The following is a 27,404-nucleotide window of genomic DNA, read 5'->3' as shown; positions in this document are numbered from 1 at the left end:
TAATAAAAGCAAATCTTCCTTAAGTGGCTATTACTGGATTTCTCCTTTTGGCCTAGGGATAAGCAGGATCCGGGGCTTTAAAAAGATCTCTACTGGGCTGAATAAGAAAGTGACAACTGAAGAATGTCATGGCAAAACCTCGATATGTTCTAATTACAGCACTGTTAACGAGAAGAACATTTGTCGGATCAGAGCATTCATCACGTTTAGCACAGACACACTGAAATCATCTGCTCACACAGAGCCTGAAAATTTTCTCCTGCTCTCTAGTTAGATGCCACAGAAGGTAGTGTCTGGCAATACAAGGTAAGTCACGCCATCTGGAAAGAATTAATACTTTTTTTTCTCTTCTTTTCTTTTACATCAAGTACCTCTTTTAGGAATTTGCACAGTCTGTTGCTAAAGAAAAGTACGTATTTATTTTCTTTTAAAAATGAACCGAAATACAACTTTAGGAAATATCTGTTCATTACATTTGGATACATAGTTTGAGACTGACTTATTTCCAAAGTGTTCCTTCACAGAGAGTTATATTCACATGCACCTTAAATGTTTTCTACATTCTCCACCATCTTACATCTCATCACAATATTGATAATAAAAAGGCTAACCTGTAAATTCTTTAGACACTGACACTTAGTACGAACATCTGCAATGTGTAAGAAACCCTGAATAGTAAATTGATTGCACCGAGACAGATGTAGGCTGGTAAAATAATAAGGCACAGTACTATGGATAGGGAACACTGGTTATTCTTTCAGCGAGGCAGACTGCCTGACCTAGTTAGCTCGTCTGCGCGAACTGTGTTTGGATTAACGTCACTGCACCCTCTGAGCGCAGGGACGATGCCCACCTATCCAAGACTGCTCTGGCGACCCAAGGATTTTACATGTTACCGTGGGAGTTAAAAACGGTAAGGTATCAGCAGAGTTTTAGAACACATAAGGGCTCTTTTATGCGACGTATGAAGTGTATACATTTCCCCAAACCCTTATCAAATTAATAATAATAATAAAAAAATCAAGTGGTATCTGTGATAAGCACTAAGTACAAAAACACGATGTCCAGTTGTCAGAACTGCTAGGTACCCACAGCTCCGAGTGCCCGACACATGCAAAAGCTGCAGGTTTTTTCATTAAGGAAGAGTCTTTCAGCACAGTTTTGAATCTCAGCTGGGTACCGCCGAGAAGTACCGCAGATCTTTCCATATTATTTTGGCTCTCCACTTCCACAACAGGATGAAACTCTGGCAGGCAGGGGATTTGTATCGATCATTTCAGCAGGGACCTCTGGGTGCAGAATCAGCCTTTTGCTTGTATGGCCAGGATTAGTAAGACATTGCTGAGATCATCATGTGTATGTTTCACAGCCAAAACAGCTATTAGTATTAAACAAGAAAAAAAACGAAGAGCTGTAGTCTGCAGTGAATATCCCTTTATAAAGGACCCTAGGTTTATTTTGGAGGTAGTTTTAAAGAGGACGACCATTGCAAAGAACTTCTACAGATAAATTGCTGCTTAAAAAGTTTTCAACTACATGAAAGTCCTCACAGGTCACAACGGTTGTAAACAGCTTCAGACTGAGCAACACACCCACTCTTCCCCAAAAGTCACCTTAAAGCTTTCCAGTTAGTCTGTTCTGAATTCTTAGGTCAGCAGACAACTACAGTCCCTAATCAAGCTGATGGGAAGAATAAAAAACTCTAGTGAGGAGTAACTGTCGTACGCAGAAGATCTCTATAATCAGGTCACTGTTGTGAAACAAGCTTCACATTCAGCAGCTGGCGTTAGTAAGATCAAACCTGCAAAGACCTCAACGCAGCCTGGGTGGGTGTCTGTCTGCGGTACTGTGTTCCGCAGGGAAGAATACTTCACTGTCCCACTGAGTTCAAATAAAAACAAGTTTCTCCCTGCAACTTGGACAGGCAGATAGTATTTGGACCCCCGTGTAAAAGCAATGTGTATCTGTTGGATGTGATGCTCATGCCTTGTCATTGGTTTACACAAAATATTGCTAAACCAAAGAGCTAAAAATGCAGATAATAAACAGAGCATATTATTTACAATACAGAGACGAACAGTGTAGTAAATCAGAGGGAACCTTGTAAGGAACATTTTAAAACAAGCTTAAGTGACTTTTACAAATATGATGTCTGCTTTGCTGTAAACCCAAGTAATTTGCATTTGTTTTGTGCTAACCTGCTAGAAGAACGTGATTTAAGCTCCAGTGGAACCTCACTAGTGGTGGCAGATTAATAAACTTGCAAAGCAGAGTCACCACAAAAATAAAAGCTGTTCTGTTAATCTATTTAGACAAGTTTAGTTTTATACTACTTTTTAACATTCTAACCAGTATCACAACTAATGACAATGACGGACTTCTGGCGATTTCAGACCTCACTGGTGTTTAGCTTTCCAGAGAACCAAGTGTGAACTTGGGATTCGACCATATCTCAGTGGAGGCAGCCACCGCGAGCGTGACCCCCCCTTTATGAACGACACCGTCCAGCAACGCAGCCCGTGGTCCAAGCCTCCACGCGTGGCTGTGGGCAGCTCCTGTGCTAATTCACAGGGAGCTCGACAAGTCAAGCATTTGCAGGGACGATACCTCAGCTCTCTCCCAGATAGGAGATCTATTAGCTCACTCAGAGGGTGCTCCCAGTTTGGGAATACTGGGTCACACTATTCACTGAAAGCAAACATTTTATAAAGAAAATGGGGCTTAGTAATTGGAAACACCACCAAAATATTCTCAGCTGTATTCCCTGGGTTATGAAGAAGTCCTTTTCAATATAGTAAAAATCTTCTGAGGCTGCTTCCTTTTCCTTCTCACCTACTACAGCTATATAGATGAGAGCCCCAAATTAGCAAGATTAACTATGCACTTGGTATTTTAAAATATAGTAGTCCCAAGTAAGCAAGAGCCAGTCTTAAACATACACAACTAATAACGGGCACCTTGTGCAGTCAGGTCATGCCAAACACATTTTCTAGATAAAAAGCAATGCTCTTGCCAGCTAATTATCTGCAGTTTTACAGCACCAGCCTTAAGTGAGATTCCTGTGTGTACACCAGAGGCTGCTACATTAGAAGTTACCTCATAGTAACCAGTGCCCAGAATCACAGAATGATTACTCTACATTTGGCATTTTATAGAAGAAAATGGTTTAGAACCAAGACAGCGCTCTGTGTTCCTAAGAGAAGGCCTGTTTGTACAGCTCCGAGCACACCAACACTCTACTGTCTCCTGCCAGGCTCCAGACACTACCATCACTTAACAGTCTCTATAGAAAGTGCTTTCCTATGCATCTTCCCTAACAAGCTGTTGCTCCTGAAAGGTTCCTTTCTCCTCACTCACCAGGTGTATTTTGTAAAAAAATGAATAGGGTAAAGGGCAGAGGAAGAAGAATGTTTCTGGTTTCTGAAAATGTGCCACATCTATTAGAGATTCTACTAAAATCAATGGTGACTTCTGCCACTTCCCCCAAAAATCCACTTCCCTCCTTCTCCATTCAAATAGAACTTCACTCAGCTGAGCCAAACAAAAAATACCAGCCATGCATTATTACGAAGTGAACCGTGGACATACCATACACGCTGGTATTACTTGTAGCTGCACGGATAAAGGCTAGACTGTTATTTTAATATTATTGCTAAGCTTATTGACTTTACACTTGTAAAACAAAAGAACTCAGAAAAGCCAAGTACAGGAGAACCTCAGTTTGAACAACAGTCCTGGAAAGTCTGGAGCTTTGGCTCTGTCTTTATGACTTTTTATACAAGCCTCCACCCAGCATTTCACAGTGCTGACATTAAACAGAGCAGAGGAGAAAGTGCAGCCCCATCTTTTCAGAGGGAGGGTCTCCTATTGAACGTATGGTCACCTTATCTTAAAAATCACCCTGATAATTCCTGAGAGTCTCCTTGTTTTAACTTAAAAACCTGTTACAGAGAAACTCATTAAATTTAAAACCTTCTGTTCATAAAAGCTCTAAATTGTATTTAAAATTGTGTTCAGGCACCTGGCAAGAGATCAGATGGTTTTGTAAATGGACTTGGGCCATGTGGCTGCAAGAAGTAACAACCCGAACGAGTTGTGCTGTTGTTGTTACCGGTCACACCACCTTTTCATGTTCTTGGAAGATAAAGGAAGAGGAAATACAAGCTCATATATTTCAAGAATGAGAAAACGTAGGCATCTCTCTCTCAAAGACCTGCAGGAATACTATTAGAAATAGAGCAATTCTTGCCATAAAGTATTGTGATTTGGATCCACCAGTTCTTGCACCTTATCAGCCTTTCCTGATATTTCACAGATGATGTTTAGATTTTAGAGCACGCTTCCAATTATTAGGCGTGCCGCCTCCCTCCCCCCCCATCTTCTAGTTACAGTCCTGGGCCTTAAAAACTTTTACTTGTCTGATAGGGGTGGCATGTTTGCTTTTTATTAAAAGAGCTCCATGTAATTCAATGGAATTCACTCTACACACACAAAAAAAGAAATGTTTTAAATTACCAGAATCTCAAACATGTATATAAACCAGTTCTTTAAGTTCAACATTTTTGTTTTGGGAACAACACAGGAAAACAAACACACACACACATCTGGCAGAACTGATTATTTAAATTTGAGCTCCAAAGAAACATGTAATTGACTCATTAGCCCTGGACAAACTGGCCCACACTTGTGATGGGCCAGTCCTGATCTTGAATTCCTCTATCAGCTTTCCATAGACTTTTAAGGGAAATAGCAAGTGAACAGAACTTAGTAGTTTTATTGAGCTATAACCTGTGTTCCATGGCATTTCTACTCTCTTTTGGAAAAAAAACATAGTAAATTCAGACGATAGAATTTCAACACCAAATTCCTTTGGTGTCTACACCCCATGGTATTCTTAAAAATCTCAGTTAGGATAGATAAGGGAAGAGCAGCGCAGAGAAATAAAATTCTTCAAACATAAGTTAGCAATTTGCAAGTAAGTTCCTAATGCATTACATTAACACATTTGTGCTTTTGACAATAGATGTAAAAACTCTCCCCAGAATAAAAAGAGTTCAGTTGGAGATTAACTGAAAATACGTATTTTAAATGAATTGCCCTTGCTGTCTTAAGCAAAAGAATCTGTTAAACCGTCCTGATAAGAAATAGTCTGATTTCTAAAACAGCGTTATTAAAGAGCACGTCTGCCAAACTGTCATTTTGCTCAACAGCTGAGCTGACCTACCCAGTAATGTAATATGCACCACACTGTGAGTGAAACAATTGGATAAAAGTTAGCCCTTTAAATGTGTACATTTTGACCGAACTTCTTATAATTAAGATTTAGCCTCTAATAAAAAGTAAATCCATTAAAAACCTCTGCATTTAACTTCCTTACACATCATTAACAAACGATTAAAATACAAGGTATGTATTCTGGAAATACTAACGCTCTATTAGCTGACCAGTTTGGGTAGCACAGTACATAGAGGTATGCTGCCATTGGAGTCGGATGTTAAATTAGCCCTCAGCTTGTTCGCTACTCCGACTACAGGAGGCAACTTGGAACCTATTCCTGTGAAAGAACTTGTATAGCTAGAAATCCGTTTATTGGAGGTTTTATCAGTGCTGGCTGGTTTGGGCGTTCGTTTACAAATCCAAGGGTGCCTTAAAGCTTGACTCGGAGTCATGCGTGCGGAAGGATCCCAGCTGAGACATTCTTTTAAGAACTCTATAAAGAAGGGATCATCGCAGCCTTTCAAGGCCGTCACCCAGTCTTTGTTCCCTGGAGCGCCTCGTATTTTGCCCCGGCGCGATCGGCTCCCATTAAGGGTCACTCTTCCATCTGCATGCGTAGTTACAGTGCAGTAGCGAGGATGACCCTTAGAGTTGATGAAGTTCTTAGCTCGCTTGGATTGATCCAAAAGCTTCTGAGGTGGCATTCCAAGAAGTTCCATCATACAAGCCAGTTGGTCTCCCTCATCCTCTCCAGGAAAAAGAGGGTATCCAGTCAATAGCTCCACCAGGATACAGCCAAAACTCCACATGTCTATGGGCATACCATAGCGACTTCCCAGAATTACCTCTGGCGCCCGATAAAATCGAGACTGAATATATGTGTAGACTCTTTGGTGCTCGAAACAGCTGGACCCAAAATCTATAACCTTGATTCCACTCCTCCCTTGCTGTTTTAGGAGGATATTTTCTGGCTTCAAGTCACAGTGTATGATTTTGTTTCTATAAAGAGCATCCAAGCACTGCAGTATAGAGTGAGCAAACTTGCGTACCAGTTGGATACTGAAGCCCTGAAACTTATTTCTTTTAATCAGCTCATATAGGTTCATACTCAAGAGCTCAAAAGTCATACAGATGTGGTTCCGAAAGGTGAAGCTTTCCAGCATGTGAATAACATTCATACTGCCTGTTTTATCCTGCTTCTTCAGATGCTCTAGAATCCGGATTTCTTCTGCTGCTTGGCGATGGAATCTCTTCTCATTGCGAACCATCTTTAAGGCTAAGTGTTGGTGGAGTTTGTGGTCGTAGACTTTAGCAACTTGTCCAAAACTGCCCTTGCCAATGATTTTGAGTACTTCATATCGGTAAGCAAGGTGGTCATGGGGCACGTGAATGTAGCTGCCTTGGTCGTCATCATAACCTCCATTGTTGGGACCACCAATAACTCCTTGTCTCTTTTTTGCAGCTGGACCCACAAAGTAAATTTCAGAAAAATTAAATATCTCTTGCTGCTCATAAGCAGATAACTGATGTTTGTACTGTTTGACAGCTTGCTCTGGAGCTTGGGAAATGGCTTTATGTGCTTTTGAGGAACTACCACCACCTTTAGAAGTGCTTATGCTCTCTATAATTTTATCTTTTGTCAGGGAAGGAAGAGATCTTTCTGAACCAGTAATTCCTGTAGACTGAAGAGTGCTACTCCTTCTGTTGCCAGAGTCCTCAAATAACTGCTCCACTTTGACCTGACTTCCAGTCAGAGGGTGATCCTTCATGGCGAGTTTGTTGCTAGAAACCTACAGATGGAAAAACAAAAAAAAAAATAACCTTTACTTTATCTTTTAAAGCTCAGACGGAGAATAAAATCAATACCACAAACCAAAAACAGTAACATAACAGGTTTTGCATTTCTATTAGGAACAAATACAAAATGCTGGACCTAAACTAACTGAAGTTACAAGCACAGTTATAGAAGGGCACGCAAAGAGAATGCAGCTTACTGAAACAAGCACTTACACAAATGTAGTGTATTTTTAAGTCCATAAAGGGTAAACCCTAGACAGTCAAACACTCAAACAAGGACACAATACCTATCTCTACTAGTATGCACATAGTCAGCAAACAGCCGGGGGAACAGCTATGTTTAGCTTTAAACGTGGGTGCAGCAAACACAACCAACGACAGATGCAACTTGCACCTGTCTGAAACATGCAACATAACATGGATGTGCAGAGAAGGGGCAGGAATATTGCAAAGACAAGTGTGCCGGAGGAGACACAGAAATGACAGCGAGTGACATAAGGCTGGTGTAACCAAGCGGAACAAGGAGCAAAAGGATGACAGAGCAAGACAAGAGAAACCATGCTTTTAAAAAAAATGTTGATGTTTTTTCTTCGAAGGGGAAAACCAATCATATCCACAACTCCCTCTGAAATCATGATAGCTCCACAACTATCTTAATACAGTCTTGGAAGCTTTGAATAATCGAGAATATCTCTTACTCCAACTTTGTTGACAGTAGTCTGTAACCACTGCCTCTTACTGCCATATGTTAAAATATTTACATCTGAAATGAAGGCATAGAGGGTGAGAAAAGCACTGTGAAATTTTTCAAGCTTGCCATTTTCACAGATTATTAAATGCTGAACTCCCCAGAGTTCAGTTCCTTACTAGAACAGCAGTTATTCCCCTTTTCTACTCACTGACGCTCCATGCTGACAGACAGCAGAGAGGTGTTTTCTTATCCTGTGCAACACTGAAGAAGCCATGACTAGAGTAGCAACATCTGTTTTCCATTTTGTCCTTTAATCTAAAAATAAAGATTTGAGACACATGCCAAACCGAATCCCTGAAAACCAAAATAACTACACAGGAATCAAACAAAAAAATATAAATAAACCACAGCAATAAAACCAAATTCCTTTTTAGTTACATACAATCCAAGATCTCGGCACAGTCAGTAAGTAAGGGCAGTGAATGTTCTCTCCAAAAACAACTACATGCGTCTCTTAAGAGTCTGTTTGTTGGTGCTGCCTTGAAATGTCAGCTCTTGCTCACAAGCGCCCCCCAAAAAAAGGGCATTTCCTGCAGAAGTCAGTCCTTATCAGTGGTGACTAGGGGCCATCGGATAGATCCCACTGAGTTCCACCACCCTGCTTCCTATCAACCCAAAAATACAGTGTACTGGAAGAGCCACGCCTTTCCAGAAAGTCTTAAATAAAAAAACAAAGCCCAACCCTGGTAACTGAGAATAAACGCCTTTTTCTTGGAGTCTGGCTGAACCTCCGAGATAAGAATGACATATTTTCAGAACTGGCTAAAAGACTTCAGTCCAGCAGACTCAAACAGTACGTTTACAAATAAACAGAGAACATAAGCGCAGAACAAGGTTCACACTTGTTTGTTTTCTGAAGTTTTCCAGGGGGGGCAGGAGAGAGGGGGAAAAACAAAAGAGAACAGGCCTGTCCTTCTACAGTAGAAGTCCTGTTTTCACCTTTGCAATCAAAACTCGATATTCTTCCTACCTGGGTTTCATTTGTGTGCACAACAGAAGCAGGTTTTTATCACTGTGACTTCAGAATAGACACAACTGCACCTTTGCAGACAACCACCCGGATGCAGAACATCACCACGGCAGTTTGTATTAGCAGGGCTCTGCGGAGCAGCCTTCTCTAGCTGGATGAATCCATTAAGCACCAAGACTTCAAAAAGCCCTATGTATCACACAAATTTCTTTCAGCTATTTGATTTCCAAAAAATGGTGTTAACACTCTGGATGTCATCAATTGTAGCAACATGACAAAGCGTGAAGGCCTTGCAAACAGTGTTACATCTAAATAATCCCTATTCAGGAGCAACAGCAACTCTGCTAATGCTGTTTATGGCAAACATTCTGTACCTTTGAATCCCTAAAGAAACACGGAATTCATGATTCCATTTATCCTGGAACTATTTCTTAATGAAGAAGCTGTGGGTTTGGATCTCAAACCCGACTCAACAGCCATTCTGTAGTAAGGACTAAATTTTCATTCTTAGAGGACTACCAAAATCATTTGCCACATGACGATGAGACACAAATAGGTCAATCTTAGCTTGAACTCAGAAGAGCTGCACTTAAAGTCAGATGACTTCTGGCTAACATCAGCTTGCTTTCACAAATCACGGGCTGCACAGGTTTTGTTTTATTGATAAAGTGCTATTAGCAGCCAAGAAATTAGACTGACAACACAGTGGCACCCTGTTGAAGATTTTCACATACTTACAAAACTTTATTTTATTTGAGAAGGAAACAGTTAACCCAGTTCCTACACAATTGGTTTCGCAAAAAAGTGCATCAGCTATTTTCTGAATACTGAATTAAACAAACTGAATTAAAACCACGGATTCTCAAAGCAGAAATATTTATGTTCTCTTATAGCTAAGATGAAAAGAACAGACAGCTGCAGACATCAGAAGTTTTCAATTCTCATGTAACGTTACATCGTAATACAAAAATCTTGCAAGAAGGAAACTAAATATCACTTAATTCCAGTTACTTTCCCATTAAAACTGAGCAACATGATTTTCATCCTTGCATGCTTCATCTCAGTTCCTGTTCGCAAGACACCGCTAAGGTTGTATTTTTTTGATGTGTCATTATGGCAAAACTAGGCATTTTATAATCCTTAAGCTTGCCTTAAGAAGTTGACAGGCCTGATGGACAAAATACAGATGAAGAATAAGATACACCAGGGAAACAAAATATTCATAGAGGTCTATTTGTATTTAGCCGAATAGTTGCATTCTACAGATTTCTGTTCAGTTATGAACAACTGTAGTTACACTACAACTTAAACACTGCAGTTTAAGAGTTCCCACTCCCTGCAAAAAAACCAACCCACTACTCTTCAAACTCTACTACTCAACAAATCTCAACATTTCTTCCGCTGTCCCTCAATATTGCCAAAAAGGGAAAACACAGACCCATGCTGTGAGTTTGCTCAGTGAACGGCACAAACCACATTAATTACTAATATCTGTTACAATAAATTCGCACAAGGTGATGATTTTCAAATGCATCTTACTCAGTGAAATGTCTATTTTCAGATTTTAGAGAGTGTTTTTTTAAGCTCAAGCTCCTTCACTTCTGCCAGAATTCAACAAAAGCCAAAACACATTTAAAAACCATATAAAAGTCAGATCATTGTACAGCTAAACATGACCACTGCCGCTCAACGGAATCAAGTGAAGGAAATATCTCATAACTCCACATCTGCTGAGGAAACACAGCACTTACAAAGAAGCACGTTAACACCTTCAGTCCATAAAGAGCTATTTTGCTAGCAAAGTGGCAGATAATGCCAAAGTTTTCTGAAAAGAAAGATACTTTTGTAAGGTGTTTGGCGGCCATGCAAACCCACACCGCCCCTTCTGCTGTTCGTAAGTACTTATCTCTCTGAATTTTCATGAGGGAAGCTAAAATGGAAACGTGCAAGAGTTAACGCAAAGCATGTGTGGATTGACATACTTATCAACATACAAGGTGACATGGCAGAACACTTCAACCTTTCGTAAAATAACTTTGATTAAAACATGAGCTGAGGATAGCAAGATAGGATTTTTGAGGCTGCCACATCATTTCTATGCTTAGTAAAAGCAGTAACGTTAATAAGCTACTGCAAAGCTGCAACATCCCCCTTTTTAAATACATTCTCTACAGTGAGATATCGAACGCCTTGACAGTTTTCACTGCCACACAACACAACTCGGTGAAGACCCACGCAACTTGAAAATACTCACATTAGATCTTCCAAGGGAAGGAAGTCCTGAGGGGCTGCGTTCTTCATTTGTAGACTCTTGGTACCTAATCTGATCTATCCTCATATAGGAGTCATATAATCCATCTCCAAACCTGGCTGGAAACGTCCCATATACAAACCAGTTAGTCACAACAATTCGTGTTGATACAGACAGAGACAGACGCTGAGATGTATCTCAATGAGCGCGGTTTAGTCTGTAAGATCATCAGTTCGATTCCTTTATTAAATGATCTTTAGAATTTAACTATGACTATATTTTAATACCACAACAGAGTGCAAAGCTCTTGGGAGATCTTAACTTGTGACACTTTTAATTTAGAGCTTCTCTTTTTTTAATCAACTTTTGCGCTGCAAATACACCCTTAAGAAACATTAACCAAGACACTCCGCTTTTTTCTTTAAGCAGGATAATCCCGAACTAGCCTCATTGGGAGCGACAACAGAAAACGAGCATACACTTAAATACTTGATAGGACTATCCTTTAAAGTAGGTTATCCTTTAAAAATGATATGTGGGAATTACAGTTAGCAGATCTGCTGCAAGGGGAAGAAAAAAAAGGTCGCGCCGGTTTGCACAGTAACCGTTGGCAAATACTGTTAAAGAACTTAAAATCGCAACGTTTAATGCAACCGACTCCGCACCGCGCCTCGGCAGCTTCGCGAGCGGGAGAAACCCCGGGGGGAGCGGGGCTCCCCGGCGGGCTCCCCCGCCAGACCGGCCCTCCGCCCCGCGGGCCCTCCGCCCCGCGGGCCCTCCCCGAGGCACCGCTCCCCGCGGGACCCCCGCGGCTGCCGCCGGGGCGCACCGGGGAGGCGGGGGGGGGGCCCGGCGGCCGCCTCAGCCCTCTCCCGCCCGGCCCGGCCCCGCGGCCGCCGCCTCACCTGCGCCGAGGGGCGCCTCCGGCTTCCTGCCCAGCAGCATCGTGGCGGGGGGGGGCGGCCCCCATCCCCCGCCGGGCCCCGCGCCGCCGCCTGCCCGCGCTCCGCCGTCCAGCGCTGCCGCGGCGGGCGGCGAGGCTCCGGTCAGGCTGCGGCCGCCCGCCACTGGCCCGGCCGTTGCCACGGGAACGGCCCCCCGCCCGCCCGCCGCCGGGCGGCGCCTGCGCAGTGGCGGCGCGGGGGAGGCGGGAGGGCCGGGCCGGGGGCCGGGGCCTGGCTGCCCGCAGGGCTCCGCGGGCGGGGAACGGCTGAGAACCGGGAGAGCCCCCCCCCCTCAGGGAAAAGTGGCATTTTTAAATCCTTATCCAAAACCTTTGGGTTTCCTCGCCCCTTCCTCGTCCCTCTCCCCCCTCAGCGTGTCTCCCGGTGCCCCCCGCCCCAGGGACCCCTCGCAGAACAAAGCACGAGTGTTTGGCCGGAGGAAAAGGCTCCCCTGGAGAAAACCCGCCGCACCCGCGGGCTCGGGCGCTCCGCGCCGCCGGAGGTCTCAGGGCGACCGTCTCCCTCGCGTGGAGGAGGCCGAGGCCAACCGGGGGGTGACCCCCGGCCCTCGCACCGCACCGCGCCGGGCCCAGGGGCCGTGGGCGCGGGGGGACCGGGCGGGCCGGAGCGGGCGGGCCGAGCGAGGCCGCGGGGAGGCGGTTTCCACCCGGACGCTTTTGTACCGCGGGACGCGGCGCCATGGCGGCTGCCGCGGCCTGAGGGGAGCGCGGCGCCGGCCGGGGCGCGGGCCCGCCATGTTCTCCAGGGCGTTCCGGGTGAGATCCAACACCGCCATCAAGGGGTCCGATCGGTGAGTGCCGGGCCGGGGCCGCGGCCAGAGCCCCCCGCCGCGCCGACGGGGGAGGCCCGGAGGCAGGAGGCCGCGCTGCGCCGAGGCCAGCGGCTCAATCCCGCCTCCCGCGCTGGGGCCTGTCCCGCTGCCCGGCGGGCCCTTGGCCCGGCGGAGATGGCCTGAAATCGCCGCGGTTCGGCGTCGGTCTCGGTGCCGGGCAGGAGGCGGCGAGGGCAGCGGCGGTGCGAGCAGCGGTCTCCCCGGCTGCGGCGGCTCTGCCCCCGCAGAGATACAGGCCAGGGGCAGGCAGGGAGCTGTGGCTGCTTTCACCTTGCCTTTGTGATAAACATGAACTACCGGTCTGAATATGAAACGCATTTTCTGCTTGAAGGTGCCGCCATAATTACACCGGACTTACAAGAATTGTTATGTCGAGGCCTAGCTGATTCTTCTTTACTTTCATGTTCTTGTGTAGTGATGCTGGGCTGACTTGTCGATGTTTTAGGTTCACTTGACGCTTCAGGGAGTGACCGCACAAACCTGCTTTGTGCCGGTCACCATGTCTTAAGTGTCAATTAAAACTGGGGGGAGAGGGAAATCTGGCTGCACCCCTGCCCCTCGTGCCGGAGCTGCGGGAGGTGACAGGCTGGGATGAGCAAGTCTGACACTCCCAGATTTGTGCTCAGAAGCTTAGAGCAGTACTGAAATCACAGTGCAAAACACAGGCAAAGACGGCAACAGGAGCCATGAGCAGATGTTTAAGGATGAATATGAGCAGGGCAAGCGTATTGGGCCTTTTCCCAGAATTCTTCCAGCATGCAGTTGTCTTATTTGTAAACCCGGACACAAATGCTTCAAATTACATTCTATGAAAAAGTGGGAATCTCATGAACAAAATAGTAACTACTGATCTAGGAATAATTTTGACAGATCGTCTAGATGGCTTTGTAACACATTCGTGATTTTATCATTACAGGAGAAAACTACGAACTGATGTTGCAGCAGCTTTTCCTAACCTTAGTGCTGAACAATTGACTGAGTTTATTCCAAACAAGGAAGAGCTTAATGTCATCAAAATATACTCTCACAAAGGGGAGGCCATCACTGTTTACATGAATAACAGGAACCCACTACTGTTTGAAATTGAGAAAGCTCTATATCCAACAGGTATGGGGAGTGGACTAGAATAATCCTCCCTCTTTACTTACTGGGCACCAACCTTTCCCCAAAAGATTTCCTTGTGTCTGTCTTAAGTAAGTACTTACCCTATCACTATAGTATCGGCACACTTCATAATCTTTAATGCATTTATTCTACCAACATCTTTGTGAAATCAGTGGCATTTCTGGATTCTTTCTGCAAGAAGGAAATTGAAGTGCTCAGAGGTTAGAAAACAGGAAACAAGTCTTTTAAGTCAGTTTAGCATTTTAGCCCCTTTTCTCTCTTCTGTCCCCTGCGAGGTGTAGTTCCAAGAAGCATGTTCCAGGCAGCCCTGGAATTAGGCAATGAATTGCTCTGATATTCCATGCTTTTATCTTTCCCATACTTAGCAATTCTTCCCTGTTGGATTAGCATTTTAGCTCAAAGTGTCCTTGATTTAAGGAATGTAATGCAAACATCTGTCTGTAGCCTGTATAATAATACGCAGGAGCTTGAATTAACTAGCAGTTTATTTTTCTCCATCACATCTTCTAATTATTGTAGGATTGTTCTGACTTCAGATTTCTTGATTACCTGAGTAACAGGAGAGTGTTTAGTTGTAGTTACTATTGTACTGCAGTCCTAAAGATGGGAAGAAGCAACAGCTAGAAAAGTTTTTAATGATGCATCTTTAAATTTGGTTCTGTTTTGGGACAGTGTACACGCTGTGGGTCTACCCAGATCTTCTCCCTGCTTTTTCAACATGGCCCCCTGTGCTACAGAAACTAGCAGGAGGAGCAGGTAAGAGGACTAGAACTTTGTCACATTGCATTGCAAAAAGGAGTTGCCTTCAGGGCTTTTTTGATGTTATCTTTCCCAGTGGCAAAAATGTACCTGAAACAAAAAATAAAAAAGTATAAATAATAAGTACTTACAAAGTAATTCGTGGTGGTGTCTTAAAAAGGAGAATAAATTAGCTGTAAAAAAGTTTGCGAATGAAACAAAGTAGGTTAAGCTGTTTAAATGCAGTAACCTGTTCCATGTGGGAGTCTCAGATTTGGAAATGTCTTCTCAGGGTGATCAGCAACTGAATTGTGACACAGAACTGCCTGTGTCATTGGTCTGTCTTTTTTATAGCTTTCCTTCAGCAGCTGGGTTCCTTTGCTGCCACCCTGCTACCTGTCAATTCAGAGGTGAACTAGATTATCCTATGGATAAGAAGTGAGTTTATATTGGAGCCTACAGTTGTAATCACTGTCAAGTAAATTGTGGATTGTGCAGGTGAGGCTTGATTTTAGTTCCTGGATTACTGGCTCTACCACCTAATTATGGATCAAGGCTAACAAGAAAGGAGTCTATTTTCTGGAACCTGCTTTGGACGCAGTTCAGACTCATGAGATTCGGGTCTTTATAAACTTTAAATTGCAGAACTGCTCAACCAGAAAAAGATTAAATTGCAGCCGCTGCGGCCTTAGTCTGTAAATGGAAGTGTACGTGTAGGAAGAGACGTCTTTTTTTCCATTACACAGTATCTAAAGTAGAACTCAAGTCCCTCTGTTTACTTTGTTTGCTTTTGGGGAAATTAAGTGCTTGAATGTGTAGCTGTGATAGACATCTGAGCAAGCCTTGCTGCTGACTTGTAGTGACCTAGTTTCTGGGAAAAAAAGCCTTGCTAATGGGGGAAGGACATTGATGAAAGAGGGCTGCAGGTCATTCATCTCCCATGGCAACCAGGCTACCTCTGCGACGATCCAAAGATAAGAAGCTGGCCACCAAGACAATGGCCAACAAAGGCAGAGAGGAGAGGTAGATCCACATCTCAGGAAGAAGAGGAGAAGCATGAGACTATCCAGTGCTGCAGACATAGAGGGAGGGAGCAGGTTTAGGGAGCGTTCAGTTACAAAAAGGAGAAGGAAGGCAGTGCTATTCGTGATATCGGTTCCGTGAATTCACTTATCTACTGTCTGCCCTGGTTATTTACATAATGTACACACACTACTTACCTTGTCATGTTAAGGTCTTTATGTGATTTCTGTCCCCAGAGATACGGAGCCTTGGTTACAATTGCAGAGTTCATTCTAGATTTGCTGAAAGTAGTTGTGACAGTGAATGGGAGGAAAAATATTGTTGGCTTCTTCAGCATACACATTAAATCTATGATGCTGAGAAAAAAGTGAGATGCCTTCAAAACCAAACCGTGGAACACAGGTCAGTCCGTGAGACTGCAAGCTCTAGACAGCTATAGCTGTTGTGAGGGAGAGCAGATGCTTTTTGCATAATTTGGTGATGACGTGATGCCATACGTGCGGCATGGAAAACTGTTTTTTACTCACGTGCCGGTCTATTCATCCCAGGTATGGAAAGCAGAAGGAAGCACACAAGAAGGTGTATTGTTTCAGTCCAGATTAGCAAGGAGATGGTTAAGGCTGCTTCCTCATGCTGAGGAGAGTTCACAGCTGAGGGCAGCTATTGTGTCAGATCAGAAGGGTTGGGTCAGCAGTGGCAAATTTTAGACAATTCTCTCTTCAGGGAGAGAGCTGCTGGGAACACCTGCCCTTGGGACAGGGAAGAGTAAATGGGTAGCTCCAGACACATCTCCTTGTTCCTTTCTCTTTCCATGTCATTAATGAAGAGTAATGCTGTCTAGGCTGGGAGCTCGTACCTTTCTGTTAAAAACAGTACTCCCTTCGGGCCTGGCAGGGCAAGGTGCTGAGCATGCTTAGCTCTTCTGCGGTTTTTTGGAACGCACCCAGCACCCTTCTGAATTGAATCCCTTACTCCACAGGGTGGTAGCAAGAAGTGGTGCCTTACTAGGAGAAACAGACAATCATGTTTTATCTGGCATGTGCTCAGCCATTAACAGGCTGGTGTTTGTGCTGAGTAACAGGAGGGATGGGGGTGGAGGAGGTAGCGGCTGAGTCTTTCATTGAGAAATGGATGTGCTTTATTCTTTTCCTCAGATCTGATGCTACCAGGAGTTGTAGTGCCATCTTCTGGCTTTCCTCAAGTAGAGCGGGGCATGCTCTGTGCTGTCACCCTCTTGGGAAACAGGTAGGGAGGATTCTTTATTCATACCTTTTCTTAGAAACTAAAAATGAAATGAAGCTGCTTTTTACAGGAAGACTCTGGGAGTTTTGAGGGAATAAAAGCAGAATTGTTCTCCTGCATTTGATGCACTGTGGACCTAAACAATGGAAAAATACAACAGAGAAAAAAATCCACTTAAGTTTCTGGGTTAGGATACGTGCGAGCTCAGGCGGACAGCTTTGCAAATTGGTTCTTTTGGACCTGTGGGGGCACAACTGGTAGATTTGTTTTGAAACAGAGTAATTTTTTTATCAAAAGATTTTATTCTACACAGTTGTCTTTTTGTCTGTGAGGAAATTCAGAGTGAGGGAGCAGTGCTAAAGCTGGTGGTTTTTCTCCCCACTGCTAGTCTCTTTTGGCAGTACATATGCTTCCTGTACTTTATTAAAGCAAAGAACGTGTCACTGCACAACCTTCACTTCAGTATCACAGCTGCACATTTCCTTTGGATTCTTTGGAAGACTTTACATACGAGAAAGATGGGACAAAACCAGGAAATACCTAGATGCTTTAAAAAAAAGCAGGTTGTAAAGAACGAGGACATCGTAAAGGAAAGTCAGTATATCACAACGGCACAGTCCGCCTTTGTCCAAGTAGCACAGTGTATTTGTGCTGTCCTGCTGTAATAATCCCTTCTTTCCCCAGAGCTCCCGTAGCAGTTGCAGTTGCCACTATGTCCACTGCGGAGATGCTGGCTGCTGGAATGAAAGGGAAGGGTTTTGCCGTGTTGCATACTTACATGGATCACCTCTGGTGGGTATATTGCCAGGCATTTGGTAAAATGTGTAACGAGTCTCATGTGTTTACTAAAAATCAAAATCTGTGCCCAGTAAGCTTAATCTGTCAGCTCAACATACTGAGTTACTTGGGTACAGTTTAGATATGACCATTATTAAGGTTTCAGCTACATGTTTTTCATGACCATACTTTTCTGACAGAAGCAGGTGTCTGTCCTGACATGTACCCGTTATGTACATATTGGAAATAGACATACAGAATTATTCACTTGATTCAGTCCCTTCAACCTGAGAGTAACTATTATAGAAATGAAGCTAGAACATCCCAGTTACTCTGATTTTAGAAGATCTTCTTGTTCTATAAAAAGTGAACTTTGAATCACTTTTGCTTAAAAACAGTCAGCTGTGCCAGTCTCAACCAAATAAATGAGTTGCTCTGCATTTGGATTCAACTAGTCTGCTGAGTTTTAAATTAAGATTCATGGGGGGAACAGAGTTTATGGAGAAGATGAGTTAAAAATAAATTTTGTAGTTTTGAGAGTGCAGAAAGAGATGCAACTGCCAGTGCCTTTGATCAGGGTGACATTTTTTCATTGTCCTGTGGGTTTCAAAGCAGTAAACAGAAAGCTATGTTATATTTTTTCTTCCTTTTATAGGGAATATGGTGACAAATCTTATCCTCCTACCTTAGCTCCCTTGGTGACAGATTCTGCTGAAAAGGAGAGTGCTGAAGATGAGGAAGAGATGGAGAGGAAAGAGCCTGTCATCAGCTTCTCCACTGACACTTTGCAGCATGTGGACATTGGTGATTTGAGCCTGAAGGAGCGAGACAGTTGTGCAATACTGATGGGAAAGGAGGAACTCAACGAGAACAGAGCTGCAGAAACAGCTGAAGATGCCAACACAGAGGTTCAGCAGGAAGCTGAAGACAGTAGGACTCCACAAGGTATTTTTGCATACAAATGAAACCAAACTATGCCCCTTTGGTTTGCTGAAGCAAACGATCTAGATTACTGTGCATTCTGGACAGCTCACTGCGAGAATGGGGTAGAGACGGTTCTGTGTGGTCTGAAAGACAGTCTGAAAGAACAGTGCTGTGTTCTGAAAGACAGACTACTCACGGCTTACTTGTCCTCTTTTTCCCTGCAGAGCAAATGGATGCATTATTTAATCAGTGTTTTTTTCATGCCTTAAAATGTAAAGTAAAGAAGTCAGATCTCCCTCTGCTCACCAGCACATTTCTACGCAGCCATATGTTCTCATGCTGGTATGTGGTAAATGATTGTCTTTGGATTTGCATGCTGGGTTTTTGGCTTTAAAACTGTGGAGATGGAGTGTGATACTTAGGATGAAGTTTTTGACTCAAAAGTAAAACTCAATCCTTATCTAAGATTATGCTCACTATTTACATCAACTACTTTGATGTAAGGATTGTCCAGACCAGGCTATGCACTTGGTAGCTAACTTGAGTTGGCTGACATTTGTTTCAAGATTGCTTAGTCACATAAATGGCTGTTTGCCTACCCACAGGAACATCGGCACTAGTTTCACTCGCCACGTTCTGTTTATTAGCTTGTTTGAAGTAATTATTTTCTCCATGTGATTTGTATTTCCGCTGTTAAGAAACTTCTAGCATAAGTAGCAAGATTTAAGAAGAAATGAAGGGTGACTTATAACTAAAGAACTTTTAAAAAATCCATTTATAGCCCCACTGGACAGCAACTGGACATAAAGAAATCAAGCTATAAGAAGGTGAGATTTTTCTGTCTTTTTTTTGCATTAATTTGAATAAGAAATGGAAGGAGAGAAAAAGTTTGAAGTCAAAATTGTTCAAGTATTAGTAAAACAAACAGACAAACAAGAAAACCTAGAAGCTGTGCTTAGAAGCTGAGTTCTTTTTCTCAACTCTCTGCTCCTTTGGGATCCCCAGAGACAAGTAATTGTCCTGAAAGGACATTGATCTGCTTTGAATGCAGCTAATGCTATCTGCCGCTATATTCTGCGATAGCTGTTAAAGGGTTCTGATCTTGCTGGACAGTGCAGTTACTTGCAAGAAGAGGCCATTCCTTTTCTAAAGCTGTTAACGAACAAAAAATGAAGAGAAAGGAGACAATATTGTCCCTCTTGTGTAGATGACAAGCAAAGACAAAGTGCATTGCTAAAGATCTCGCAGCAGTCCACGTGAGATGCACTGTGATTTGCCTAAGAACGTCACAGACAGATGGCAGACCTACAAAAGGAACACTTGCTTTTTACTCTGTTTTAGAGTGAGACGGAGGCACTCACTACTCCTTAGCAATTGCTGTGTTTAGAGAAGCAAAGGTGTGGGGTGTGTGTTTGTTGGGTTTTATTTAAAGAAGTTTTTCTGCAGCTGATTTAGCAAGTAACTTTAGGGCAGCCAAACACAAGAACAGGAATTTAAAATGCTTGACTCCCCGTTTCTGATTGTTTCTTCCTTCAGTTCTCTAAATTCCTGCAATGTATGCAGCACCAGAAGATCTTACAAGTGAAGGAGCTGAACAAAGGTGTAGAGAGCATCGTGGAAGTGGACTGGAAACATCCAGAGTATGTAGAATATTGTAGTCTTTCAAAGAGTTGGTTGTCTCTGAAAGAAGGGAGCGGAATCTGCTACTTCCAGCTCTATTACCTATACTCTGCTTGAATTCCTGTTCTGAGTAGCTGTAGCAGCCCTCATTTGCTAACGTTAATACTTATGGAGGGGTTTTATACCTATATGCTTCTATACAACATTGATTATGTTTCCTGATCTTGTAAAGTTCTTCCAGGTAAACTATATTCTTCCTTCCGTACTCGGTGACACTGACCATGGTTAAAGTCTAATGACAGTGTCGTGATTTCCACCTTCCCTTTCTTGTTAGTTGTGCATTCATCTGTAGAACTTAAGATCAGAAAGGACTGTTAAATGATCTGAAAGTTGCATGTGGCTCTTTATGCTTGCTGTGGGTGTACAAATTTTCCAGAGAAACAGCTTTGAAGATGTTAAGGAGGATTCAATTCGTTGCAATTATTTGTTGCAGTGTTACAGTGACAAATTTCTGGCTTCCAGTTTGGATGGCAATACGGGAGTTACGTTATCAAGCCTGTTAGCAGTCACTAAAAAGCACATTCCTTTGACAGTGTCTTGATAGTTTGTGTGGGTTTCTTCATTGTTGTTGGGGGAAGGGAGGCAAGAAGGTTTGAAACCCATCAGGCAGTTTTCCATCTATTTAAGAGTGACTATAATGGTAGGACTGTTTTACGCCCTTCCCGTTTAAGCAGGTCTCCCCCCTCCCCATTCCATCTGTGTGCTGGGACAACTCATTGTTCAGCTTTGAAGTGAACTTAACTGTCTGAACAATAACTCCAATAAAAAGAGGACTCTGCTGCCAAATAAATGCTCATGATACCACAGTCTCTGAATGTCATATAGGATCAAATCAAGCACTTTGCAAAATCAGAAGCCAAAGTTACAATCTCAAAAAAATGAAAAAAATAAATTGCTGTGTTTTCCATTACACATACTGATTTGCACAAATACTCTTACCCTTTCAAGTTACTTATTACCTGATTCCTCTATCGGTGTTTCTATTATCTTTCCAAGGATTAGTAGTTACCTCACATCAAGAATATCCTACTCGTTCCTTCTGCAATATCGGCACATTAGCTCTCTCTTGGGATTTCCCAGCGGGCCTGAGGCTTCCTGTTGTATAACATCTCCTTGGCAACTAATGGAGCAGAGACTATTTCTGTAGATATAAGCATATCTTCTCTTCTGCGTTTGGAAAGAAGCAGAATTACTTTGACTTTTTGCATTAACTTTTCTCTCATTAAACTTGGCCTTATCATTAGGAGACAGCCAGACTCAAACTCGGTTTGTCAATTCTCTTACCTGCAAGGATAGAATCTGCAGCTCTGGTCAATGAAATGAGACTCCATCTCCTGCACTGATACAGTTCTTACCCCTCTCTTCCAGAACTATCTTTCATCAGTGACCACTAAAGAATCATTTCAGCTTTTAAATGTCTGTACGTTTGTGGAGAGTGCAGTTGAGGTTGTTTTTTTTTAAAATTTAATTCTAGCGATTCTATGGAATGGGGCAGCGTCCTTTGAATTATGGCAGTTGTCTCTAATTACGAGAGTCAAATATGCTTAGAATAGATGGAGAGATTTACTTTTCCCCCATCATACATGGCTTTACTCAGAGTGAAAAGTGTTTAACATCACTTGAGTTAAGGTGCTTACATATGTATATCTTTGAAACATGTGTAAGGACAAATTTAGTAATTGCAGCTAATGTTCCAAAATACTGTTCTTTCATGATGTCTTTTAATCCACAGACACAGGCCCCCCACTGCAATGGAATGCATGTGGAGGAACTGACATACTGTACAACAGACCAGAAAGCTTTTTTGCGTGACTCTACTAGGTTTTAGTTTCTCAGTGAAATGGAAATGATAAGTTTCAATCCCTTTCACTCTCACTAAATAATTCTCATTTCAGCATTAAAGCCTTTGCAGTACCTGAAGGATTTTCTTCAGCCTCTGCTGCCCAAGACAGCAAAAGTGAAGACAGAGAACAAGTGTACCATGCTCCTGAAATCATTCCGCTTTATGGGGTCTCAACAAAAATGATCCCACTCTTTCAGGAATCTGGACACAGGTAAGCACTAGAAAAGTACAACAAAACCATTGTTACGTGAAGAGAGAGACTAACAAACCTATGCTACTACCATTTTGTTAGCCCTCATGGGGAGGGCCCTGTGATGTTGTCAGGAAAGGTGATGGGAATCAAGAATATATTCCTTGCTTCACAAAGGGAAGAAAGATAAGAGGCTGTGACAACTGCATTCAGCAAGTACTCATCACTTCTCCCACAGCTAAGGAGGTGATAGCTCAAGTGGCAAAATTGATACATTTTACTTGGATGGTCTTAATTTGCCATCGGATAAGGCATATTCTGCCCACCCACAGTATGGTTTACTGAAAAGAGGATGCCTAGGTAATTTAAAGAACTCGCTTGCCTCCTTGTGCCCTAATCTTGTCTGTTTTGATGTAGTTTAGATAGCAGTCAGTGGCAGCCTTTCTTCAGCTGAGCACTTTTGTACAAGTTATCCACAGTCACCTGAAGTTGGTGCTGCCATTGGGGTCATCTTCCCAAACGAGGCTCCCCGGACCAAGAGTTTTAGAGTCTCTGTCATTACTGCTGTGAGCCTTTTATCTGGTATACAGCAGCTGCTGTATAACAAGAAATCATGCCCTAGCAGATGTATTTCAGTACCGAGCTGTTGTTACCAAATGTAGTCAGGGTAGTTGCTGTTTTCTGTCCTAGTGACAGAACCCACCATCTACATTAAGAAATTAAAAAATTTTCTTTCTCTTTAGAAAAGGCAGCATCCTGTCAAGCAGCGAGGTGAGAAACATCATCATTAACTATGTGAAGACTAATGAGTTGGTTGATGAAACAAACAAAAAGTAAGTAGACATGGAAATTGTCCTACCCTGCTTCCACAGGAGATGCTGAAATTAGAGGAAAAAAGTGAACTTGTTTGCTTCTAATGCCTGTTTTTGTTTTGTAGCTTTGTAAAGGTGAATGCCATTCTGTGCGACTGCCTGTTAGATAAATCGGAACAAGATGAAATCTCAAACCTTAAGTGGGATGACCTCTTGAGCAGGTGACCGTTTTCCTAATGTAGTGTTTCAGTATTACACAGGTTATTGTATGCAACTCAAAGCTACGTTATTGGCAATGGTAGTCATCCTGCTCTTACTGTGCAGTGCAACTTCTGTGTTTATAACCTAAACCTACCTTTTAGATCCAGGAGGCCTGAGTATCTGACACGGACCGTTGTTTCCATATACTGAAAAACTTTGCCTAAATGTCCCCAGTGCCTTACTTGCCTTGAGCTGCTTCTTCACACCATGGTTCTGAGGCACCTCCAGCAGCTTCCTTTATTTCTGAAGCCAAGTTTGCTCGTGGGACAGTAACGCTTTTTATGCTGAATTTTAAACTGAAGTTGCTTCACTGATCTGTGAACAATACAACTGAACAGTAGCGTAAAGACAAAATCAAAGATTTTCCTCTACAAAAACCAATTTATAACATTTTACGAGTAACAATCTAAGCTATATTTTTTGCAAGTCAGTAGACTAGCTTTCTTTTTAGTCAGTCCCTTTCTTTAAATAATAGCTAGGATGCAAATCTCTGCATGAGATCATCATGCATTATCTTCTTAAGGTACAAATTCTTCTCACACATAGAATCTTGGCTTTCATGTAGTCTCAAAAACCTGTGAGAGGCTGCACAGTTAACATCCGCCTTGCTGTACTGTATAGACTAATTGGATGTATAAACTTTGTTCAGGTGCCTTGAACGACTGCAGCCCTTACACCAGGTGACCTTTTTTGGACAAGAACCTGTTGTGAGGAAAGGAAACATTGAGCCCATCGACATAACTGTAGCACAGAGATCATCAAATAAGAAGGTAAAAAGATAATTAAAATTACAGGGTTTGAGCAGAAGCCCAGATTCTGAGAGCAGCTTTGGCAGCTCGTTTTTCTGGGATGAATGGCACATGACTTGCTGATACCTACAGCAGTGATGTTTGCAATAATTATTAAAACTTGTAGGTGACAATTATCAAGAACCTTGAGCTGTATGGTCTAGACCCACAGTGTGTGGCCAACATTCTGCAACAAAAAGTACAAGCCAGTGCCACCATCACCCCAGTACCAGGAACAAAAGACAGAGTTCAGGTCCAGATCCAAGGCAACCAAATCCATCATCTGGCCAAGATGCTGCTCGGTAAGTCTGTTCTGGAACTGGGCTGGGACTGGTTGCAGCAAGATACAGATTTTAATTCTTGAGCTCTGAGTATTTACCTGAAATGAATTCTTGGTTATGTTGCAGAAGAATACCAGCTACCTCGGAAATTTATTCAAGGCCTTGAGAAGGCTCCAAAGCTTGGCCGGAAGAAGTAAGAGAAAAAATATACTCAAAGAATTACTTCGATCTCATTATTTATAGAAGTGTTTTGCCAATAAATCAAGGATAATGTACAGGCCCTATTCATTCAAAAATGAGTCCTGGATGTTTACAAGGTCTAGGATTCACCCAAATAATAATACTGCTCCAGCTGTTCATTTTTCATAAAAATAAAAAGCTGAATAAAACCCCGAGCATGATCCTTTTCCATATATTTTTCTGTAAGTTCCTAATGGTGCACTGACTTTCTGGCTACAGTGGCTTTTGGCTAGTTTAACGTTCTTGCTTTGCATCTTTTAGCAAAGGCATGGTAATAGAACCTCCACCGAAACGTAAGCAAAGTACATTCCAACACATTGTCCTGGAACAGTCCAGTGTGTTGTGCCATAGATTGTGTACGTCAGAAGTATAATCCATTTGGTTTTAGATTTTTATCCTTTTAAACATTTCCAGGTATTAATAGCAGACATTCCAGCACCGAGAATGAACTCTATTAGCTGGATTTTTATGGTTTATATTATTTTTATATATAAATACATTTTAATGTATGACATTAACTGTAATTTATCACAGGTAGACAGGGGTAGCAGTTCTGTCAAATCCAGCTAAAATTTTAAGAGGAAATTAATGGAAAACTTCAGTCAGGTTTCACAGGGGTAGATATTCTGTACCTCTTTAGCTGAAGCTTGAAACACTTTACAGTAGGGTTAAGAAATTTAAATTCACTTCTAGGAAGGCTTTCCATGGAAGTTCCATAGGAGGGCGCCAGAAAAAGAAGTTAATGACATTTCTTTAATTACTGACAGTTTTATTATCGTTGTCTTTTACACTGTCTGCATATGAACAAGTAGTTTCAGAACCTTCAAAAAAAGCTGGAAGTGAGACATTTTTTAAAAATGCCATGGAATTACTAGGGAGTAGTAAAAATAAATTACAGCATTGCAAAAATGCATTTGACTTTGCCATAGAAGCTTTACTATTCCATTCTATACACATTATTTTACATGTTTTACAACAGACATGAAAAATAAATTCACACAAACTAGGCAACACAATATACTAACCAAAGGCACTGCCAACAGTACTTTGCGCTTAAGGAAAGGGCCAATACTTCTATCCCAGCCACAGCTCAACTGGCTGTTGAGAATTTGAGTTTCAAGATCTACCAATTCCTCAAATGCCCCGTATCTCGAAAAAAATAAAAGAAACAGCCCTCCCCTTTGCAGGAGGTTTTCAGCAGCATTCACGGTAATTGCATAAGAAGCCATGCCTTGTACGAAATGTCAAAGACATGCTGGGTTCCAGGAGGGGAGAGGGAAACAGTCACCAAAACTAGTAGAAAACAACAACAAAAAAGAAATCTTTACAGCTTTTAGCCAGAAAGATAAGGGATTTAAAAACAAGCGTCTGGATCTTACTTCTCAGAACCAATGGCAGTTGTTACAGTGTTCTTTCTCTTGACTGAACAGAAGTATTTATACAGTGCTTTCAAGACTCAAAGCACTAGATAAATGTTATTTAAATTACTTCACAAGTGCATAGTGAAGTAATAAGTATCCTCGTAAATGGACAAACAGCCCCAGAGCATGAAAATTGCTGCTCTATTTGGGCTGCCGCCACGTTGTTAAAGGTCATCTGGGTGTAGAGTACAGTACAGCTGGGAGGCCCTTCCTGCACCGCGTGCCAGAGGCCATAGCCCTGTCAGCAAACCCTTTTACGCTACTGACTAAAACATGAGCTGGAACTAAGCTTGCAGAAAGTGGCATTTATACAAACTGAGGGGCTTTAAGTGATGCAGTTACTCTCTTCACGGTTTATAAACAAACATACTCAAGTATAAATCTGGAAAAAAAAAAAAAAAATCCCAAGCAGTCACCTTCAAGAAAGAAACCACACAGGTCCTTGTCCCTCTACGGACAAAAGCAGCCTCATCCCAGCAGTACTTCAGGGAAGTGGAGGAATGGGACTGACAAGGCCTCTTGACAAAGCCCCTTCCAACTTCCTCCTTAGCCCAAATGCAAAGTTTTCACACTTACTTAAGGAAAAAAAGGCACTGAGGTAAATTTTAGACTCTTCCACGTTGTCTCTGCGGTAACTGTTACCCAATAACCTGTTGCCTGCCTTCCTGCTTCGTGCAGGTGGGGTCACAGCAGTCTACAGTGAGCTCAAAGGGACACTTCCTCAAGTCAATATAAAACCCTCTCACATGCTCCATCTGAATCCGGCTAGTATCAATATTCCATTTTCTCTTTACGCTTTGTTGCGGCGTCCTGTGTAAACGGAAGGAAGACTGAGCCTAGCTGTGAGCCGCGTGCTCAGTACAAAGCACTGAGAGTAAATGTGGGGACCACCCTCTCTCAGATGGGCATCCCTGGAGCCTTCCTTGCCCTTGCCCTTCCTTCCCTGCATGGCATCAGCGAGATCAGGGTCGCTGGTTAGAGTTATGGCAGTAACTGACGCTCCAGCTCAAGGATTTTGTTTGCAGGATGCACAGTGCACGCATCAGAGACAGTGGGAGCCCTGAGAGAGGGGGAGGGAGACTTAACTCTCCTCTCCTAGCTCCATGTAGAGAGCAAAACCTGGTAACCTTCCTGGATGTGCAGGCACAGCACCGATGGCGAGTGGGGAGGGAGGGAAGGAGAACACGACACGTGCAGAGGGGCACAGGGAGGGAGAGGATGGCATGTCACGGACAGGAGTGGTGGGAGAGCAGCACAAGGAGGGTTAGCGGGAGGA

At 42.9% G+C, this 27,404-nt stretch overlaps 2 protein-coding genes across 4 annotated transcripts; one reads left to right on the top strand and one right to left on the bottom strand.

Moving 5' to 3' along the window:
* Window positions 1-394: 394 nt before the first annotated feature.
* DYRK3 (dual specificity tyrosine phosphorylation regulated kinase 3) lies at window positions 395-11,956 on the bottom strand. Of its 2 annotated transcripts, none has more exons than XM_059831180.1 (3): window positions 11,892-11,956; window positions 10,990-11,101; window positions 395-7,007 (listed from the first exon to the last, which is right to left on the bottom strand). In XM_059831180.1, the coding sequence occupies exons 1-3, from the start codon at window positions 11,954-11,956 to the stop codon at window positions 5,436-5,438; spliced, it is 1,749 nt and encodes a 582-aa protein (XP_059687163.1). In that variant the 3' UTR covers window positions 395-5,435. The 2 variants fall into 2 exon arrangements, with proteins under 2 accessions (XP_059687163.1, XP_059687164.1); XM_059831181.1 differs by having other exon boundaries at window positions 10,990-11,105; window positions 11,892-11,943.
* A 711-nt stretch (window positions 11,957-12,667) lies between these two features.
* EIF2D (eukaryotic translation initiation factor 2D) lies at window positions 12,668-24,855 on the top strand. 2 transcript variants are annotated; one of them, XM_059831197.1, is made up of 15 exons: window positions 12,668-12,741; window positions 13,700-13,890; window positions 14,581-14,664; window positions 16,824-16,914; window positions 17,596-17,703; window positions 18,344-18,633; window positions 18,837-18,954; window positions 19,394-19,439; window positions 20,149-20,252; window positions 22,188-22,346; window positions 23,069-23,158; window positions 23,263-23,358; window positions 24,048-24,168; window positions 24,314-24,488; window positions 24,594-24,855. In XM_059831197.1, the coding sequence occupies exons 1-15, from the start codon at window positions 12,686-12,688 to the stop codon at window positions 24,662-24,664; spliced, it is 1,800 nt and encodes a 599-aa protein (XP_059687180.1). In that variant the 5' UTR covers window positions 12,668-12,685; the 3' UTR covers window positions 24,665-24,855. The 2 variants fall into 2 exon arrangements, with proteins under 2 accessions (XP_059687180.1, XP_059687181.1); XM_059831198.1 differs by lacking the exons at window positions 18,344-18,633; window positions 18,837-18,954.
* Window positions 24,856-27,404: the final 2,549 nt, after the last annotated feature.

This window comes from Gavia stellata, chromosome 30 (genome assembly GCF_030936135.1).
Source record: "Gavia stellata isolate bGavSte3 chromosome 30, bGavSte3.hap2, whole genome shotgun sequence".
Classification (NCBI taxonomy): Eukaryota; Metazoa; Chordata; class Aves; order Gaviiformes; family Gaviidae; genus Gavia; species Gavia stellata.
This window is presented reverse-complemented; position numbering and strand designations above follow the sequence as displayed.

Coding starts and splice junctions, on each gene's coding strand:
- EIF2D (XM_059831197.1), top strand. CDS start 12,686: ATGTTCTCCAGGGCGTTCCGGGTGAGATCCAACACCGCCATCAAGGGG. Junction 13,891..14,580: donor GAAAGCTCTATATCCAACAG/GTATGGGGAGTG, acceptor GTTTTGGGACAG/TGTACACGCTGTGGGTCTAC. Junction 20,253..22,187: donor GTGGACTGGAAACATCCAGA/GTATGTAGAATA, acceptor TTCTCATTTCAG/CATTAAAGCCTTTGCAGTAC.
- DYRK3 (XM_059831180.1), bottom strand. CDS start 11,956: ATGGGGGCCGCCCCCCCCCGCCACGATGCTGCTGGGCAGGAAGCCGGA. Junction 11,102..11,891: donor GGAGGCGCCCCTCGGCGCAG/GTGAGGCGGCGG, acceptor GTTTCCAGCCAG/GTTTGGAGATGGATTATATG. Junction 7,008..10,989: donor CTTCCCTTGGAAGATCTAAT/GTGAGTATTTTC, acceptor TTCCATCTGTAG/GTTTCTAGCAACAAACTCGC.